The following is a 16,543-nucleotide window of genomic DNA, read 5'->3' as shown; positions in this document are numbered from 1 at the left end:
TATAGATTTCTTATATGAAGTAGAACATTTAATCAAATCACCAAGAATAATTAATAACAAAAAAATGTATTTCTTTTCTGAAGAGATATGATGAGATCTTTCATGTGATTAATACTTGTTTTGGTGTGTGTGTGTGTGTGTGTGTGTGTGTGTGTGTGTGTGTGTGTGTGTGTGTGTGTGTGTGTGTGTGTGTGTGTGTGTGTGTGTGTGTGTGTGTGTGTGTGTTTTATCCTCTTTTCTTTCTTTGTTCTGCTCCTTCTTTTCTTTATTATTAAAAAAGCTATTTAAATGTATCTTTCTCTTTTAACTGTCATTGTCAATTAATTTTTTTTCTCTTCCATATGTTCAGATGACTTTGTAAGTATTGTTGATACATTCTATTTCATTAATGTCATCTATAAATTATTTGCAATAAAAAAAGAAAAAGGATGCGTTCAGAGCACAGGTTCAGAGGGGCAAAGTTTTGCATAACGAAAACTTGATTGTATGATAGAAATTTGTGTATTTGATGTACTTTTTTATACAGAGAATGAAAACTTGAAATGTAAAGAACTACATATTATACATTTGTCTATTTTATTAGGAAAATACCAAATACATAAGAAGAAGTGGGCTCAAACGAAATGTTTCACATTTTATAAATGACTTTAAATTATATGTAAATCTTTTGGAACAAACCAAAACAAAAAAGCACTGAAAGCATGTAATGCTCTGAAAGCAGTGAAAAATTGATGTAATATTTCCTTATTTCCGTATTTTTCTCCTTTTTTCCCTGGCAGCTAATGTTAATATGATAATGTAATACCCTTGTAATACATTAAAATACCCATATGTAATACCTCTTGTTCTTGTGGCATTGAATAATAATTTAAAAAAAGTTTCGCGTAACTGTGGGCGGTCTCAGGCTGAAACTATTTGGCTAATCAGAGAGCAGTATACTTACTGACCAATCACGACTCTATGCTTAACGTGACGTTTGGTGCGCTTTTTCTTTCGAGTAGGGAATATTTATGTTCCAGGAAGTTAGGAGTGTGAGAAATGCTGAAATACTTAAAACAAATAAAATAATGTTAGATATTCGCATACGTTGTTCTTGAATTAATGAGCTCAGTTTTACCTCATGCATGTGCAATGAGAAGAATGAAGCAATGACAAGAATGGAGTTTCACTTGAAGATCAGTCGGAGCACATGACACGGAAGTAGCTGCAAATCATAAACATCCTCATGACAGACTTCAGTAGCAGTTCATAATCATCCATCAAAACATGCAAACGTACACTCTGCTGTTAATAATCTCCTGCATTCTTGGGTGTTCTACTCAGTTTTATGTTATAGATGATCGGATTGGATTAGGGAGAGAATTTGATGGGATAGGTGGATTAAGCGGAGGAGGAGTAAGTTATGTTCACTTTTAAAAGTCAGTTTGCCGCTTGCGAACATGTCGATAGTTGTGCCAGTTTGTCGCGGTTGACAAAGTGTCGCTTTGTTTTCAGGCCACTTCGCGACTTCTTGTCAACTATGAAGAACCGTATAGGAGTCAGATATTGGATTTCTTATTCAAGGTATTGGGTCACGTGCTACAGATGTGTTGCATTTATTAATGGACATGTATTAAATAACTGAATGTGTCATTATGTTGTGGGGGTGGTTTTATTCAGCCCAACTTTGGAGCTTCACTTCACATCTTAAAGGTTGAAATAGGAGGCGACGGTCAAACCACAGGTAATCCAAAGTGTCTATCTGTTGTCTGTCTGTCTTGTCTGGATCTTTTAATTCATTCATTAGTGCATTAAAAATGGCATTTATACATTCAAAGACTTGAATACACCTTTGCTATAATGAGATAGATTTAAATTGAATTCAGACTGGAGCATAAAGTAAAATATGGCAGGGTTATACAACTGTCTTTATAATGAAGAGAAAAGGCTAATTAAAAGAATGACCCCCTATTAAGAGGTTTGGCATAAAATTTTATTATTTTATAGAAAACAATAGTTTAACTTTGCTGTTTATTTGAAAAACGTTTGTAGGAGTCATGTCAGAGTCATATGATGTGAGTCATGTGATACAACATGAAAAAAAAAACATAAAACAGGAAATGACACATTAAAGTTGTACTCTGGAAAATTATTTTAAAACTTTATTTAAAAAAAAAACTATTAAGATGTGTATACTATTTAATAAACAGAGCATCTTTTTACACTAAGTGCAAATAGCCTGCCTAGTTAGCAAAGGCTTTTTACATTAACTCCACCAATGTCTTGTTGAGCCAAACAAAATGACAAAAGCAGCCCATCCAGTAAAGCAGCAGTTGGCTGGATAGTAAGGACAGAGGAGTTCAATGGAGCACTTGATGTAGCCGATCTAAGTTTGAATATACCCTTTTCTGATACATATCGGCTTAGGAGGTGTTTTGGTAACACCTTTCTGTTTTTTCTTTTTCTTGTTACATATGTACTTGCATGTAAATTATGCATAATTGCATGCAACTAACCCTAAACCAAACCAAACCCAATTCCTTACCCTATATTTAGTACATGTAGTTAATTAATATTACTCAGTAGTTAAATGTATAATTACACTGAAAATATTCTAAAAGTATAATTTAAGTGCCTAACAGTTATTTAATAGACATAATTAAAACTGAATGTGGTGTCTTCGCATAAATCGGAAGGGCTGCCACATCGACCGCAGTGCATGCAGCTCATTGTGTTACCATGCTGTTGATACTGTGGCTCTCTTCCTGGGATTTCAAGGATGTACAGTATGTAGGTGTGGACTTCATAGAGAAAGGGATAAGTAAGTTAATGATAAGGAAGCATCCATTTATGATTTTAATAAATATAATCATATACAGTATACTGCATATGTTGTTGTTGTTATTACATATTTGGTTATAATGTACTACACTGAGGTACAAATAGTATCTGCCACTTTAAAGGCACTATATAAAATAAAATGCATTATTATTATTATTATAATGTTCTTATTTAAAAAAAAAAAAAAAAAAAAAGTATATAGTGTACATAATGCAGAAGCTATTTGCTAAGTGCAAACAGTGTTAAATGCCTTTCACACCTAGTGAGCATAGCAGTATTTTCTTTGCACGTGTTAATAGATGCTATTGGTAGTAGCCTTTGTGGCTTCTCTGCTTGTTTGCATGAAGTTGAGCTCAGTTTAACATTGTTGCATCACCAGTGGTCACTGACTCTCATGTTACTATAAATCGCCAATACTCATAGTAAATAAATTCTGTCCGGTGTCTTTGACAAATATAATGTAAAAATGTTTTTACACTTAATTATAAAACTATTTTACACTTAGAACGTCATTTTAGACTGAAACAAACCGTTGTGCAATGCCCAGTCTCAGCAATTTAGGTTTTCCAGAAACAAAATTAAGATTCCAAGTTTGGATTACTACAGGTAAAGGGTTACTTACTTTTTTCTTTTTGTTTGTTTGACAGATGGGACAGAACCCTCTCACATGCACAGTAAGGATGAAGGGAACTTTTTCCGTGGATATGAATGGTGGCTTATGAAAGAAGCCAAGAAGAGAAATCCAGACATCAAGCTGATTGGTAAACGATTTGTTCCGTACTGCATTTGCCATTTATATTATAAGGACTGACATATTATAGAGAAGATTACTGATATTTGACTTGATTCAATGCTTTGATTTTGAAGGACTTCCCTGGGCATTTCCAGGATGGGTTGGATATGGAACCCAATGGCCTTACTTCTTTCCAAATGTTACTGCCAACTATGTTATTACATGGATCATGGGAGCAAAGCAGCATCATAACCTTGACATTGATTACATTGGGGTATGTATGCTCTAGCTTATAACAATGATTTCTGTTACTGATGTCTTTTTTAAAGGAAACATTTATTTGAACTTGTTTTGATATATTTTTTCATATAGATATGGAATGAAAAAATATGTGATCCAACATACATTAAGGTAAAAAAAAATAAAAAATCCAAACAGCTTAACTACATTGGCAATAAGATCATCAATATTTCAGTCAGTCCAAATATGTCTTTCTGTCATTTACATAGGTGCTGAGAGATATTTTGGACAGAGCTGGTTTTTCAAATATCGGCATCATTGCTGCAGATGGAGACTGGTCCATTGCAGCTGCCATGCTGAAGGATCCATATCTGAATGATGCTATTGCGGTGATAGGGTGAGCAGTTTGGTACCTTTGGCCTTAAAACCCCATATAATCAACCAACTTGCTGAGCTATTTAGTGTAAATTAAAGTGCAGTTAGAATTTACAGTCTTTATAGTGTCCACTATCCAGGCACCAACATGGTGAAGGAAGCTCTGTGGACAGAGAGGAAGCTTTGGTCATCTGAAGATTACAGCACCTTCAATGACGACATTGGTGCCGGATGCTGGGCTCGCATTTTAAACCAGAACTACGTGAACGGCAGAATGACCTCGTGAGCTGTTTTCAGAAACCTTTCGCTAGCTCTGCAATACACATTCATATGCTGATGTGCTCAGAGATGGACTGCTTTGTTTTAGGACTATATCCTGGAATTTGATAGCAAGTTACTACGAGAATCTGTCCTTTGGTGGAGATGGGCTGATGACAGCGGAGGAGCCCTGGAGTGGACATTATGTAGTGGAATCTCCGATATGGATGACTGGTAACGTGTTTCTAATATTCACCTACACATGCTGCTATATAAGTTGTGAATTTTAACACTTTCAGTCTGGCCCATTTTGGGTACATAAAAATATGTACATATACAGTGCTGCTTGAAAATTTGTGAATCACTTGCAGAATCTGTGAAAATGTGAATAATTTTAACAAAATAAGAGGGATCATACAAAATGCATGCCATTTTTTTAATTTAGTACTGTCCTGTGTAAGATATTTTAAACGCTGTTTACATAAAGTCCACAAGACAAAAAAATAGCTGAATTTATGACCCAATTCAAAAGTTTATGAACCCTTGATTCTTAATACTGTGTGTCATTACCTGGATGATCCATGACTGTTTTTATGTTTTTTGATGGTTGCTCATGAGTCGCTTGTTTGTCCTGAGCAGTTAAACTGAGCTCTGTTCTTCAAAAAATCCTCCAGGTCCTAAAAATTCTTCAGTTTTGCAGCACCTTTTTAGTGTATTTGAACCATTTCCAGCAGTGTCTGTATGATTTTGAGATCCATCTTTTCAAACTGAGGACAACTGAGGGACTCAAACTCAGCTATTAAAAAAGGTTCAAACATTCACTGATGCTCCAGAAGGAAACACAATGCATTAAGAGCCGGGGGGTGAAAACTTTTTGAATTTGAAGATCAAGGAATATTGTAATTCATTTGTCTTCTGGCAAACATTTAAGTGTCTTCTGTTGCTTCTGAAGGGCAGTACAAAAAGAAAAAAGAAAAAGATATTTAAACAAAATAAAAAAAATGTGGACATCCTCAAGTTTTCACCCCTGACTTTTAATGCAGCGTCTTTCCTTCTGGAGCATCAGTGAATGTTTGAACCTTTTTTAATAGTTGAGTTTGATTCCCTCAGTTGTCTTCAGTGTGAAAAGATGGATCTCAAAATCATACAGACACTGCTGGAAATGGTTCAAATACACAAAATATGCTGGAAAACTGAAGAATTTTAAGGACCTGGAGGATTTTTCTGAAGAACAGAGCTCAGTTTAACTGCTCAGAACAAACAAGGGACTCATGAACAACCATCACAAAACAAAAAAACAGTCACAGATCATCCAGGTAACCACACACAGTATTAAGAATCAAGCATTCAAAAACTTTTGAGTGGGTCATTTTTATGTATACATAAACAGCATTCTATTTTTTTTTTTTTTGTCTTGTGGACCATATGTAAACATTTTATATGTAAAATATCTTATTCAGGACAGTACAAAATAAAAAATAACATGCATATTGTCTTATTTTGTTAAAATTATTCACATTTTCACAGATTCTGCAAGGGGTTTACAAACTTTCAAGCAGCACTGTGTATATTTCAAAAAATGGGATACAATGAGATGACAATATTCAACCTTCAACCATCAAACAGTAAAAAAAGGAAATTTAAAAATGTAAAAGCATTAACAAATTACGACAACAGACCATGAAAAAGTCAAGCTCAATTATTTCCGTAGCAATATTATGGACATGTTAAATATCACTGTAGATATATATGTCTGTATTATGTAACATATGCTGCCCTAATCAAAAATGTTCATTAACTGGAATATTGAGTGGTAATATTTCAAAGTGATTTCTGTCAAACATTCCAGCAAACACTAGGATTAGAAGTGAAAAGGGGAGGCAATTACATTTTAAAGCAAATGTGTGAAAACAAACCTGAAAAGAGACGTGAAGATTTGGGGAGGAAAACGAGAGATTCTTAGTGCATTCCAGTGAATTATTAATGGGATTTATTGTAAATTAAATAGGGTGAGAAGACCACAAATGTGCAGAATATGTTGACTTTTTCATACTGTTACAGAGGAATACAAAGGAAAAAATAAAATATTCAGGAGGAAAAGAAAGCAGCGACTGAAGAGCTCTTAGAAGAGCTCTTGTCACATTAAAATACAAATCATTACGTCCTGACATCTGAAAATAGAATGTTAAGGAAGTTTTACAGCTCATTCAGTCAAACTGATGTATAAAGATTATTTGTAGAACAACCTTATGATTCGAAATTTGTTCAGTCTTTCTGAGTGGAACTTCCCCAAACCGGAAGTGCCTCTCATAATCTAAAACTAGTTAGGGATGCTTATCCACCTTTTTCCTTTCTCAAGCATCCAAATTACTGCAACTTCCCATCTGTCGTTCTTTTCCAGATGATGGAATGCTATCGATACAGGAATAAATGAGTAGAATGAAATAACTTACATTTATTTAAGAAATAGTTCAAGTCGAGACAAGTCCCCTTTATTTATATAGCGCTTTATATAATACAGTTGGTTTCAAAGCAGCTTCACTGTGATAAACAAGAAAATAACGGCCAATGATGCAAACTTCATCAGTGTCATTATTCAGCTTTAAAGTTCATTCAGTTATGAAATCAGTTCAATTCAGCTATACGTAGCTCTACAGTAGACAATATTGCTGTTATTCGCTTTGAGTCAGTTTAGTATTGATTCAGTTTGATTCAGGTTTTTCAATTATGAAACATCAAAGTCAAAACGGCTATAAAGCAGCTCTGCAGAAAACAGTGCTGTCATCATCATTCAAGTGTTGTTCTCATCTAATAGTGTCATTGCTGTTGAATCGATAATGTTACTGAATATGAAGTGTCTTATTAACCCCAACTAACAAGCCAAAGGCAACAGTGGTAAGAAAACCATCAGGTGACAGAAATGTTCTCCCCAAAATTAAAGCTATTTACTCACCCTCATGTTGTTCCAAATCCATTAGACTTTTTTCATCTTCGAAACACAAGATATTCTTACTGATACCTGATAGATTTCATTCAAACTGTATGAATCAAGCAGTTTAATCCAAGTCTTCTAAAGACACCTTTATGTTATGAACAGATTTTATTCAGGCTTTTGTTTACATCAATGCAAATACATAACACACATCATGTATGGTAAAAGGAATCCCGAGCATGCATGCTTGATGAGAACAAACGCACCAAGTAAGCCAGTGGGACTGAGAATGGGTTGTTGTAGCAGATGAATGTCAGTTATTTCCTTGAGTGTTGAATTTTGTTTCTTTTTTTCTTTTAACCCTCTATGGTACGCAATATGATATCAATGAGGAAAAAATTATTTGTGTTGTTTTTCCTGCTTAAAATTGGACACTTTAACAATATCAATAAACATTTTCATAAATATTTAATTTATTTATTTTTTATAAGTTTGTTGCCTCGAGGCAACATTGTACCACAATGGAAAAATTTAAACATTTGGCATTTTTATGTAGAAAAAAGAAATATATTTATTGAAAACATCAATTTCTTTAACTAGACACTTGAACAAACAAATTTATCCAGTTTTTAAAGTATTAAAAGTTTCACATTAAATAAAAAGTAATGTTTTATATCCAGCTGTTGCCCTCAGGCAACATTGTACCATAGTGGAACACAAGTATTACCAAACCATCATATATTTATGTTATTATATCAAGTTATCATATCAAGTTATCATATCAATCTTCATCCTCATCTCCATCTTCTCTCTCACCCTCACTCTCTCCCTGATGGATTGCCACTATGATTTCATCTTCCTCATCACAGTATGACCCCTCATCATCATCCTCATCAACTGGCAGTGCTACATGTGTTTTACACCTTTTTGAAGTGCTATAGAAAATGTGCAGATCATAATATATGCAGAAATAGTATGTGAATTATTATTCTTATAAGTGAAAATGCAAATATATTTAGATAATTCTCACTCTTTTCCTTACAAATATAATACATTTGTATGCAAACCTATTATGCCTGTATGGCCTTATGTGATTCCATTATGGTACAATGTTGCCTTGAGGCAACACAGTTTTTTGTTATTGTATAATGCAAAGTTCTTGAAAATACTTCTTTACTTGCCAGTGAAGGTGACACATATCTTTTGTGGGTGATTAAATGGATACAAACAAGTGAAAAAAAGCACTTTTCATTGGAGAAAATATGGAGCCATGTGCACATGTGCTGAAACAGGACACAAAATGAACCCCTGTTGGTCCTGTTTTGGTCTTTTTTGCACTTTTATTGACTAGTATTTGAGTTATTCTGTCCTGAGATACATTTGATCAGTTAATTGGTGGCTTATTTTTATTAAAAACAAACTAAAATATTATTTCTTTTTCCTGTAGCACACACAACTCAATTTACACAGCCAGGTTGGTTTTATCTACAGACGGTGGGGAATCTCACCAGTGGAGGAAGTTATGTGGCTTTAACAGACCGTAAAGGGAACCTAACAATTGTTATTGAAACCATGGTGGGTGGTTAGTTATTTTCTTAGGTCTGAAGGTCACAAGTTTTAGTGAATCATTTATCTGACCTGTACACAAAATGAACTCCTTCCTGTCTCCTTTTGTAGACACATAATCACTCTCAGTGCATTCGTCCTCCTCTACCGTACTTTGAAGTCTCTCCTCAGATGGTCACATTTCGGCTCAAAGGCTCTTTTGTAAGTGCAGCTCTGTCTGTTCTTGATATATCTATTCATTTATTTCTTAACCTCAAGGCTTAATTTTATGTTTTATGCTTTCAACTTTTTCAGGCACATCTCACTGACCTTAAACTGTGGTACTCAAAATTGGATTTTGAGACCAAAAAGGATACACTCTTTGAGCTGAGGAGTCCTATTAAGGTATACTTCAATCAGTCCATGTTTGGTGTCTAAACATTGAATTGGCACTAAAGGAACCGTCCTGTTTCCACAGGTCCATAATGGTTCCTTCACCTTAAAACTGGATGTTGATGAGGTTTACACAATCACAACAGTCACCACTGGAGAAAGAGGCTTCTACCCAGAGCCCCCCAAATCCCGCCCGTTTCCGAAGAAATACTCTGATGATTTCACAATTGGTAAGGAATATTAGTGTCAACAGGAAACAACTGTAATTGACTCAACTGTCAATTCCTAACAGCATTTCTTTTCATTCCAAGATGACCCTCCATTTTCTGAGGCTCCGTATTTTGCTGATCAAACCGGTGTGTTTGAGTACTTCAGAAACAGCACAGATAATGGCTCACACGCCTTTACCTTACGGCAGGTGATCACTGAACGGCCCGTCACCTGGGCTAGAGATGCCGACCAGACCATCAGCATCATAGGGGACTACAGTTGGTATGTTTGTCCTCGGAACTGTGATATTTTGATGAGCCAGCGAAATAAGGGTGGAGCACACTTTACTCAAACTTGCATCATCGCAACATTTTATTCGTAGCATTATGGTCAATTGATCTTCCTCAGGCTTACAACAGACAAGTATCAGTAAATTTAAAAACTTACAGCTGTTAATAATGAAAATGGTCACAACTCCAATTGGTAAATACTCAGCCAATATAGAAGAAAATGAGAAAAGAAAGTTCAAATACCTCTTAAAAATTAATCAAAAAGAGAACAAAAGCACAATTCTGCACCCAAATTGTTCAAGACTTTTGCATTACTAAAATATATACCATTTAAGGGTTAGTTCAACCGAAAATACTCACCCTCGTGTCGTTCCAAAGTAGGGCTGGGTAAACAATATCGATTTATTATTTCACTCTCTTTATTGTTTTAAATTTTAATTTTTAATGTTCTTCAATATTTAATGCATGTTTGAATAAATCAGTTATGACAGCAGCAATTTTAAATGTTTATATTGAAAAAAAAAAAAAACTAATTGGAGTAGATATATGATTATGTAATTCAAAATTTTATTTATTATTAAAAAAAAAAACATAATTGAGTGTAATTTGTGTTTGTATATAAATAAGTTAATTTTAACCTTCAATATTATTATAGTAGTACCAACTGACTCCCATGTGTAGTTTACAGCATTATTTGAGAGATTTTTTTCCTCTAGAAAATTTGCCATGTACTGTAACTGATACACTACATCCAAAATAAGCAATATTGAACTTAATTGAATCAGAATCGAATTGCACAAGCATGTGAATAGAAATCGATTCAAATCGTGAAAATTGTGTCAAGACTTTCATTCATCTTCGGAACACAAATTAAGATATTTTTTTAAAAATCTGAGCCAGTTCTGTACTCTTCATTGACAGCTACACAACTACCACTTTGACGCTTCTAAAAGTTCATAAAGAGATTGTAAAACTAATCCATATGTATTAAGAGGTTTAGTCCAAATTTTCTGAAGAGACAGGTTCACTTTATATGATGAATAGATTGAATTTAGTCTTTTATTCACATTTAACATTGAACATAAACAGAAGCTCAACCGAACCTGCTTGACATGTGAGAACAAACCTCAGTGGTTCTTGTGGAAGCTCAAACATGCTGCGTAACACACGAGAATGAACCTCATTGGTTTTTGCCTGTCAAGTGAACCTGCTTGAACTTCTGTTAATTATAACTGATGTGTGCATTGATGAATGTGAATAAAAGCCTAAATTAAATTTGTTTAACGTTATAAAGTGATCATGCCTCTTCAGAAAATTTGGACTAAACCGCTCAATCCATATGGATTATTACAATCTCTTTATTAACTTTTTGAAACGTCAAAGTGGTAGATGTGTGAGTTGTGATTGGAGGGACAGAAATTACTAAGAATTTCTTCATTTGTGTTTCAAAGATGAGCGAAAGACTTACATAGTTGGAACGGCATAAGGGTTGAGTAAATTAATTTTAAGAGATGCCAGTGCAAGTTGCTTTCAGTTAAAACCACTCAAACATGCATTTTAGTCTGGGAAAACTGGGGGATTAGTACATAAATATCTACAATGGATGTCTACAATGCTAATGAATTTAATGATTCTTAATGAGTTGTTTTTAATTGTACTGATTTTTGAGTGTTGTAAGTCTGAGGAAGGTCAATTGACCGAAATGTTCCAAATAAAGGTCCCACTTTATATTGAGTGGCCTTAACTACTATGTACTTGCATTTAATCATCTGATACAATGCACTTATTGTGCACATACATGTTTTTACATTGCACTTATATTGTAAAAACACCTGCATGTAATTACATCTGTAATTAATTTTTAATTACACTGTTGACCCATCCCTTACACCTTACCCCTACCCTTAAACCTACCCATACCACCAAGGCTTTCCCTAACCTTACCTGGATCCCACCTCAATAGCAGTGTTTTGCAGTTCAATATGAACCCAATAAGTACATTGTACTTATTTTTTCATGTAAGTACATAGTAGTTAAGGCCACTTAATATAAAGTGGGACCCAAATAAAATTGTGATGCAAGTTTGAGTAATCTTTTGGATTTATAAATTTATTTTGGACGTCCCAATTTTTATTGGACATTCATCTGCCCCACCTATGAATGATTTGGGTGTGCGAGGCTCTATATTATCTATTTAGAACACACACTTTTCAGGATATTGTATGAGATGTTTTACTCAACAGTTCTATAGTAAATGAGATTGAATAATTCTGCCTCATAATTAATCAAATATATCCAAACTTCACTCTTGTGTAACTAGGACAGACCTCACTGTGTCCTGTGAGGCCCTAATTGAGACCAATGTCACTGGAGGTGTGTTCCTGGCGGCCAGGGTTGATCAAGGTGGAGAATCTGTCAGAGAAGCAAAGGGTGTCTTTTATTGGCTTTTTGCAAATGGAACCTATAAAGTGACAAATGACATAGGTAACAATTTTATGTTTCCATTCCTTTAAATATTTTAAATACAATGTGTTCATGTTTGTTTATATCATTCTAAACCGGGTTTGAAATTAAGTTTTCACTCACCAGCCGATTTTTAAGGTACAGCATAAAGTTACAGGCCATTCAGAACTTCTACTAGCCAAAACAAAAATATTAGAAATAAACCAGATTATCAAAATTAGAGCAGACACCATGGCATAACTGCTAGAAGCTTTCCACACTGTCTGCAACAAAGTGACTGTTGCAAATCTATTTGTTCTTCGTGTCAGAAGTAGCTTAGTATCGATGATAGAGATATTATTGTTTGATGGCTGGTGCCTTTGATGATATCAAAACAATAAGTGGCTTGTTTTCTGATTAATGTATTAGTTGCACATTAATGTAAAGTGCCCCTATTGTGCTTTTTCGAATATTACCTTTCATGTGGTGTGTAATATAGCTGTCTGTGAATGTAAGTGGTCTGCAAAGTTTACATATTTTGTAAACTTTTTTCCCTGCATCTTTTGCGCATGCGGGTCAGTTCAATATCGTGAACTGTTCACACTTGAATCTGATATTGGCCACAAAATAATGTGAACAGCCAAAAAGAAGAAAAAAAAAAAACTAAAATCTGAGCAATAAATCAGAATTGAGCACTGTGAACAACCTAAGGCTGTGTTAACACTGTCATCCCAAATCTGATTATTTGTGTATCCAATTGGAATCTGATCTAAATTAATTATGACTGTCCGCACTGTGTATCACAACTATTCGGATTTGATTTGTATGTCCATGGTGTTCTTTTGTTGTCCAAAATATCTGCATTTGTTTCTATGCAAATGACGATGAATTGGTAGGCATACATTAAAAACAATAACCGCAACATGGAGGGGTTTGCAATACAGATGTTGTCTTATTGTCAACATTACAATGTGTAGCCATCGTGCTGGACTACTGCATCTTATGAGGCAGCGGCAGAAACGTCGGAGGCTGGAATGAGTGGTTTTATTCTGTGCTGTCATCTCAAAACGACTTCCTATATTGTAATTTTCCTATGCAATTTTTCTTCATCACACAACCATTCTTAATTCTCAAGATAAAAAAATAATTAAATAAATTAGTAAATAAATAAGTAAATTTAATGATCAAGTAAGTTAACTATTGCTCCCCTCGCCCCACGATAATATTGTGTATTGGCGATCTCACAGGCTGACGATATGACCAGTGTTGGGAGTAACACAAATTACCTAATGAGAGTACTTTTTCCAAGTAGCTAGTAAAGTAACGCATTACTTTTAAATTTACAGGAAAATATCTGTTACTTTTTCAAATAAGTAACGCAAGCTACTTTGTTTTCAAATGTATTAACTGACAGCTCTCCTGTTCACATGTTGAGGGAAATTGAGAGTAAGTGCAGAGGCGTTGTGTGAGTAAACATGGTGTTTTTTATTGTAGTTCTAGACTAAATATGAACATGCATTTACTTGTCTCACTTGCACAAAAAGAGTCAGTATTTAGAAAATTAATAAAAACAGTGAAATGCAAACTCAGTTATGCAAACCTGCACTAATTAAATGTTAAATAACACAAATATACTTTATGTACTTAATCTTACTTTATTAACCAATGCCTTTGCTGTTGACCTTCGATGGTCCAATTCAACTATACTAAGCAAAAATTAAATTAGATAAACATCACATTTGTGTTTCATTTTTTGTCTTTATTGTTGAAGAGTGCCTAACTTTTTTTGTCTGAGCTGTGCCCTCTACTGTACTGGCGAATTTGCATTTCCATACATTTTTAAGGAGTAATGCAATATTTTAATGCATTACTTGTAAAAGTAACTTTCCCCAACACTGGATATGACTATGAAGAATATCGCACAACACATCGGTGCAAATGGTTTCTATGATCACACATCAAATTTGGCTGAGAAATTGCCCCTAAAAGATCATTATTGTGTTAAATGAGAAAAGCATTTACAAAGCAAGTATAGACATTACAAGAGGTAGCTTTAGAAATAAATATTTTATTTGATTCAACAAAGAATTTATTACACACAAACTTTAAGGCTTCAATGGCCATTTTTTTTTTTTTTTTTTTTAAGAATTAGTATTCAGATATATTTACAGACCTAAACATGGATACCAACATTCTTCAAAATATCTTGTTTTATGTTCCACAAAAGAAAGTCATACAGGTTTGAATTCAGGAATGAAATTAATTTAGGAATGGAAGTGTTTTCAACTTGAAGCAGCGCTGCGCAGACCAATCATTGTACCACAAGAACAATTCGAAAGCATACAGTCTGCTCTCTAATCGCTCTCGCGGTACTTTGATGTCATATACCAGTCGGTCTGCGCAGCACTGCTTCTAATCAAACAAACCTAATGGCTTTCTTTATGAATGGGCCATTGAATCATTGGTTCACCTGATTGATTCACTCAAAATGTGGATTCATTCAGAAACAAAACACCAATGTGCTCAGAGATGCAGAACATGCTCTGGCTTAATAGGTAATATTTTTGTTGGAAAATATGACAAAATATTTTATAACAAAAACAGACAATATTGTGTGTAAAATATATCACAACATTTACTTCTTCTTGAACTGTTGTATAAAAATATCAATTGCACTCATGCTATTCAGGACAAAAACAGCACTCGTGTGATATTTTCTTAATATCAGATCATATAGGCCTATATATGAGACAAAAACTCATATAGGGCATTTTTGCCCTGATATCTTGCATTTTAGGGGCATATAACTGCATGTTATAGAATCCATCACGCAGTGAGTTGTTGTCCTGCATCATGTTTGTCACCAATCAACTATATGAAATGTAAGATGATATACGTAGGTCTAGGGCAGGTATGTTAAATTATTAATTTAATGCATTAAATCGACAGCCCTAATTGTGACTGATCTTTTGTTTTTCACACTAAAGGTGGAAAGAGAGTTCTTGCTGAAGGGCTGTCAGGAACAAGGGCAGGTGTATGGTATACCTTAACCCTTAGTGTCAAGGTAACATCTACACACATATGTGCAACCTTTTAACAATTTATTATGTCTTTGTTAAATGTGCATCTTTTGGTCTGCAGGGATATTTTGCCTCAGGGATGCTGAATGGCTATCCACTGTGGAAGAATGCTGTTGTTCTCGAACCAAAGAATGGCTGGGCTGCACTAGGAACTTTATCTTTTGAATATGCACAGTTTGATAATTTTGCAGTAAATGCAGAGTGATTTCCACTTACTTTGATAGGTGCATTCACTCCATGTCGGAATTACTGTAATTATGAGATTCTAACTTGAAAAAGCCTCAAGTCATTGTAGAACTTCTAATTACAAAAAGAGCTCTGACTTGTACCACGTGACCACTGTCACCTAACTACTGCAGATTCATTTTCCCATTGATAATTTTGCCATATAAACGTATAATTCTGAGGATGTGAATATAAGTTGTCATCCTGTAATTACATTAATTACAACATGGCGTGAATTCAGGATTTTGCTGCATTGACACCAGGTCCTTTTACCATGTTTCTTCAAAATGTCTTTATTTCGGTGAAAAAAATATCACTGTGATGAATGTCTTGCTGATTTGCCTTTTTTTTTACTGGAATGATTGGTTTTATTTTTAGGATTTATAAATGCAGAATCTGTGTGTGAGATGTTGATCTTCAAAAAGGGATATTTGTTTGAATAGAAACAACTCTATATTGTAAACAATACTATTTAAACATAAAATGATAAAAGACCTGGCTTATACAAGAGCAGTCTAGACAATGTGCATAGGGATGATAAATGTTCTAGACAAAGTAGTTAATTTTACCTGATGTCAACCTAAGAATGATGGGATCATGCATAACCTAAAAAAATGATGAAATGATTCTTAATAAACTTGTATCATGAATGATCATGTATCATGTCCGAAGCACTTACATGCCGACTTTACCTCTGTGTGAAATAAAAGCTGTATTACACTTACATTAAATGTTTTTGGCATTAGACATAATGTTTGCACTTACTTAACCATGTTTTAAATTTGATTAAAAAAATGGTTATTTGGTTTTGTCTAGTATAAGTTATTGGCATGAGGCATGAGCAATGTATTATTTTTCTGTTGTAAATGTTTTGTAGTACGGAGCCCCTAAATGGACATGGTGAAGAAAAAAAGATGGTTGAGTTCACTTCCAAAATGTTTGCAGTCCCCTGAGAAACATTGCATTTGCTCGCAAAACCATTGCGTTCCCTTGCAAAACA

The 16,543-nt window shown here is 34.3% G+C and overlaps 1 protein-coding gene across 1 annotated transcript; it reads left to right on the top strand.

Annotated features, from left to right (window-relative positions):
* Positions 1–998: 998 nt before the first annotated feature.
* On the top strand, positions 999–16,298 carry galca (galactosylceramidase a). Its single transcript, XM_067384627.1, has 17 exons — positions 999–1,395; positions 1,495–1,563; positions 1,660–1,723; positions 3,468–3,581; positions 3,688–3,827; positions 3,926–3,964; positions 4,063–4,190; positions 4,295–4,450; positions 4,536–4,660; positions 8,806–8,933; positions 9,036–9,125; positions 9,219–9,308; positions 9,382–9,526; positions 9,608–9,788; positions 12,117–12,280; positions 15,226–15,302; positions 15,380–16,298. Exons 1-17 carry the CDS (start codon positions 1,267–1,269, stop codon positions 15,521–15,523), a joined length of 1,983 nt encoding a protein of 660 aa, XP_067240728.1. The 5' UTR covers positions 999–1,266; the 3' UTR covers positions 15,524–16,298.
* The last annotated feature ends 245 nt before the right edge of the window (positions 16,299–16,543 follow it).

Source organism: Chanodichthys erythropterus, chromosome 4, assembly GCF_024489055.1.
Source record: "Chanodichthys erythropterus isolate Z2021 chromosome 4, ASM2448905v1, whole genome shotgun sequence".
NCBI classification, from domain to species: Eukaryota; Metazoa; Chordata; class Actinopteri; order Cypriniformes; family Xenocyprididae; genus Chanodichthys; species Chanodichthys erythropterus.
Note: the sequence above shows the minus strand (reverse complement) of the source record. Positions and strands in the feature narration are given on the sequence as shown.

Bases quoted from the DNA above. Each gene is read 5' to 3' on its own strand.
- galca (XM_067384627.1), top strand. From the start codon at position 1,267: ATGCAAACGTACACTCTGCTGTTAATAATCTCCTGCATTCTTGGGTGT. The intron at 1,724-3,467 runs GTAATCCAAAGT...TTTGTTTGACAG, and splicing joins AGGCGACGGTCAAACCACAG to ATGGGACAGAACCCTCTCAC. The intron at 12,281-15,225 runs GTAACAATTTTA...TTCACACTAAAG, and splicing joins TAAAGTGACAAATGACATAG to GTGGAAAGAGAGTTCTTGCT.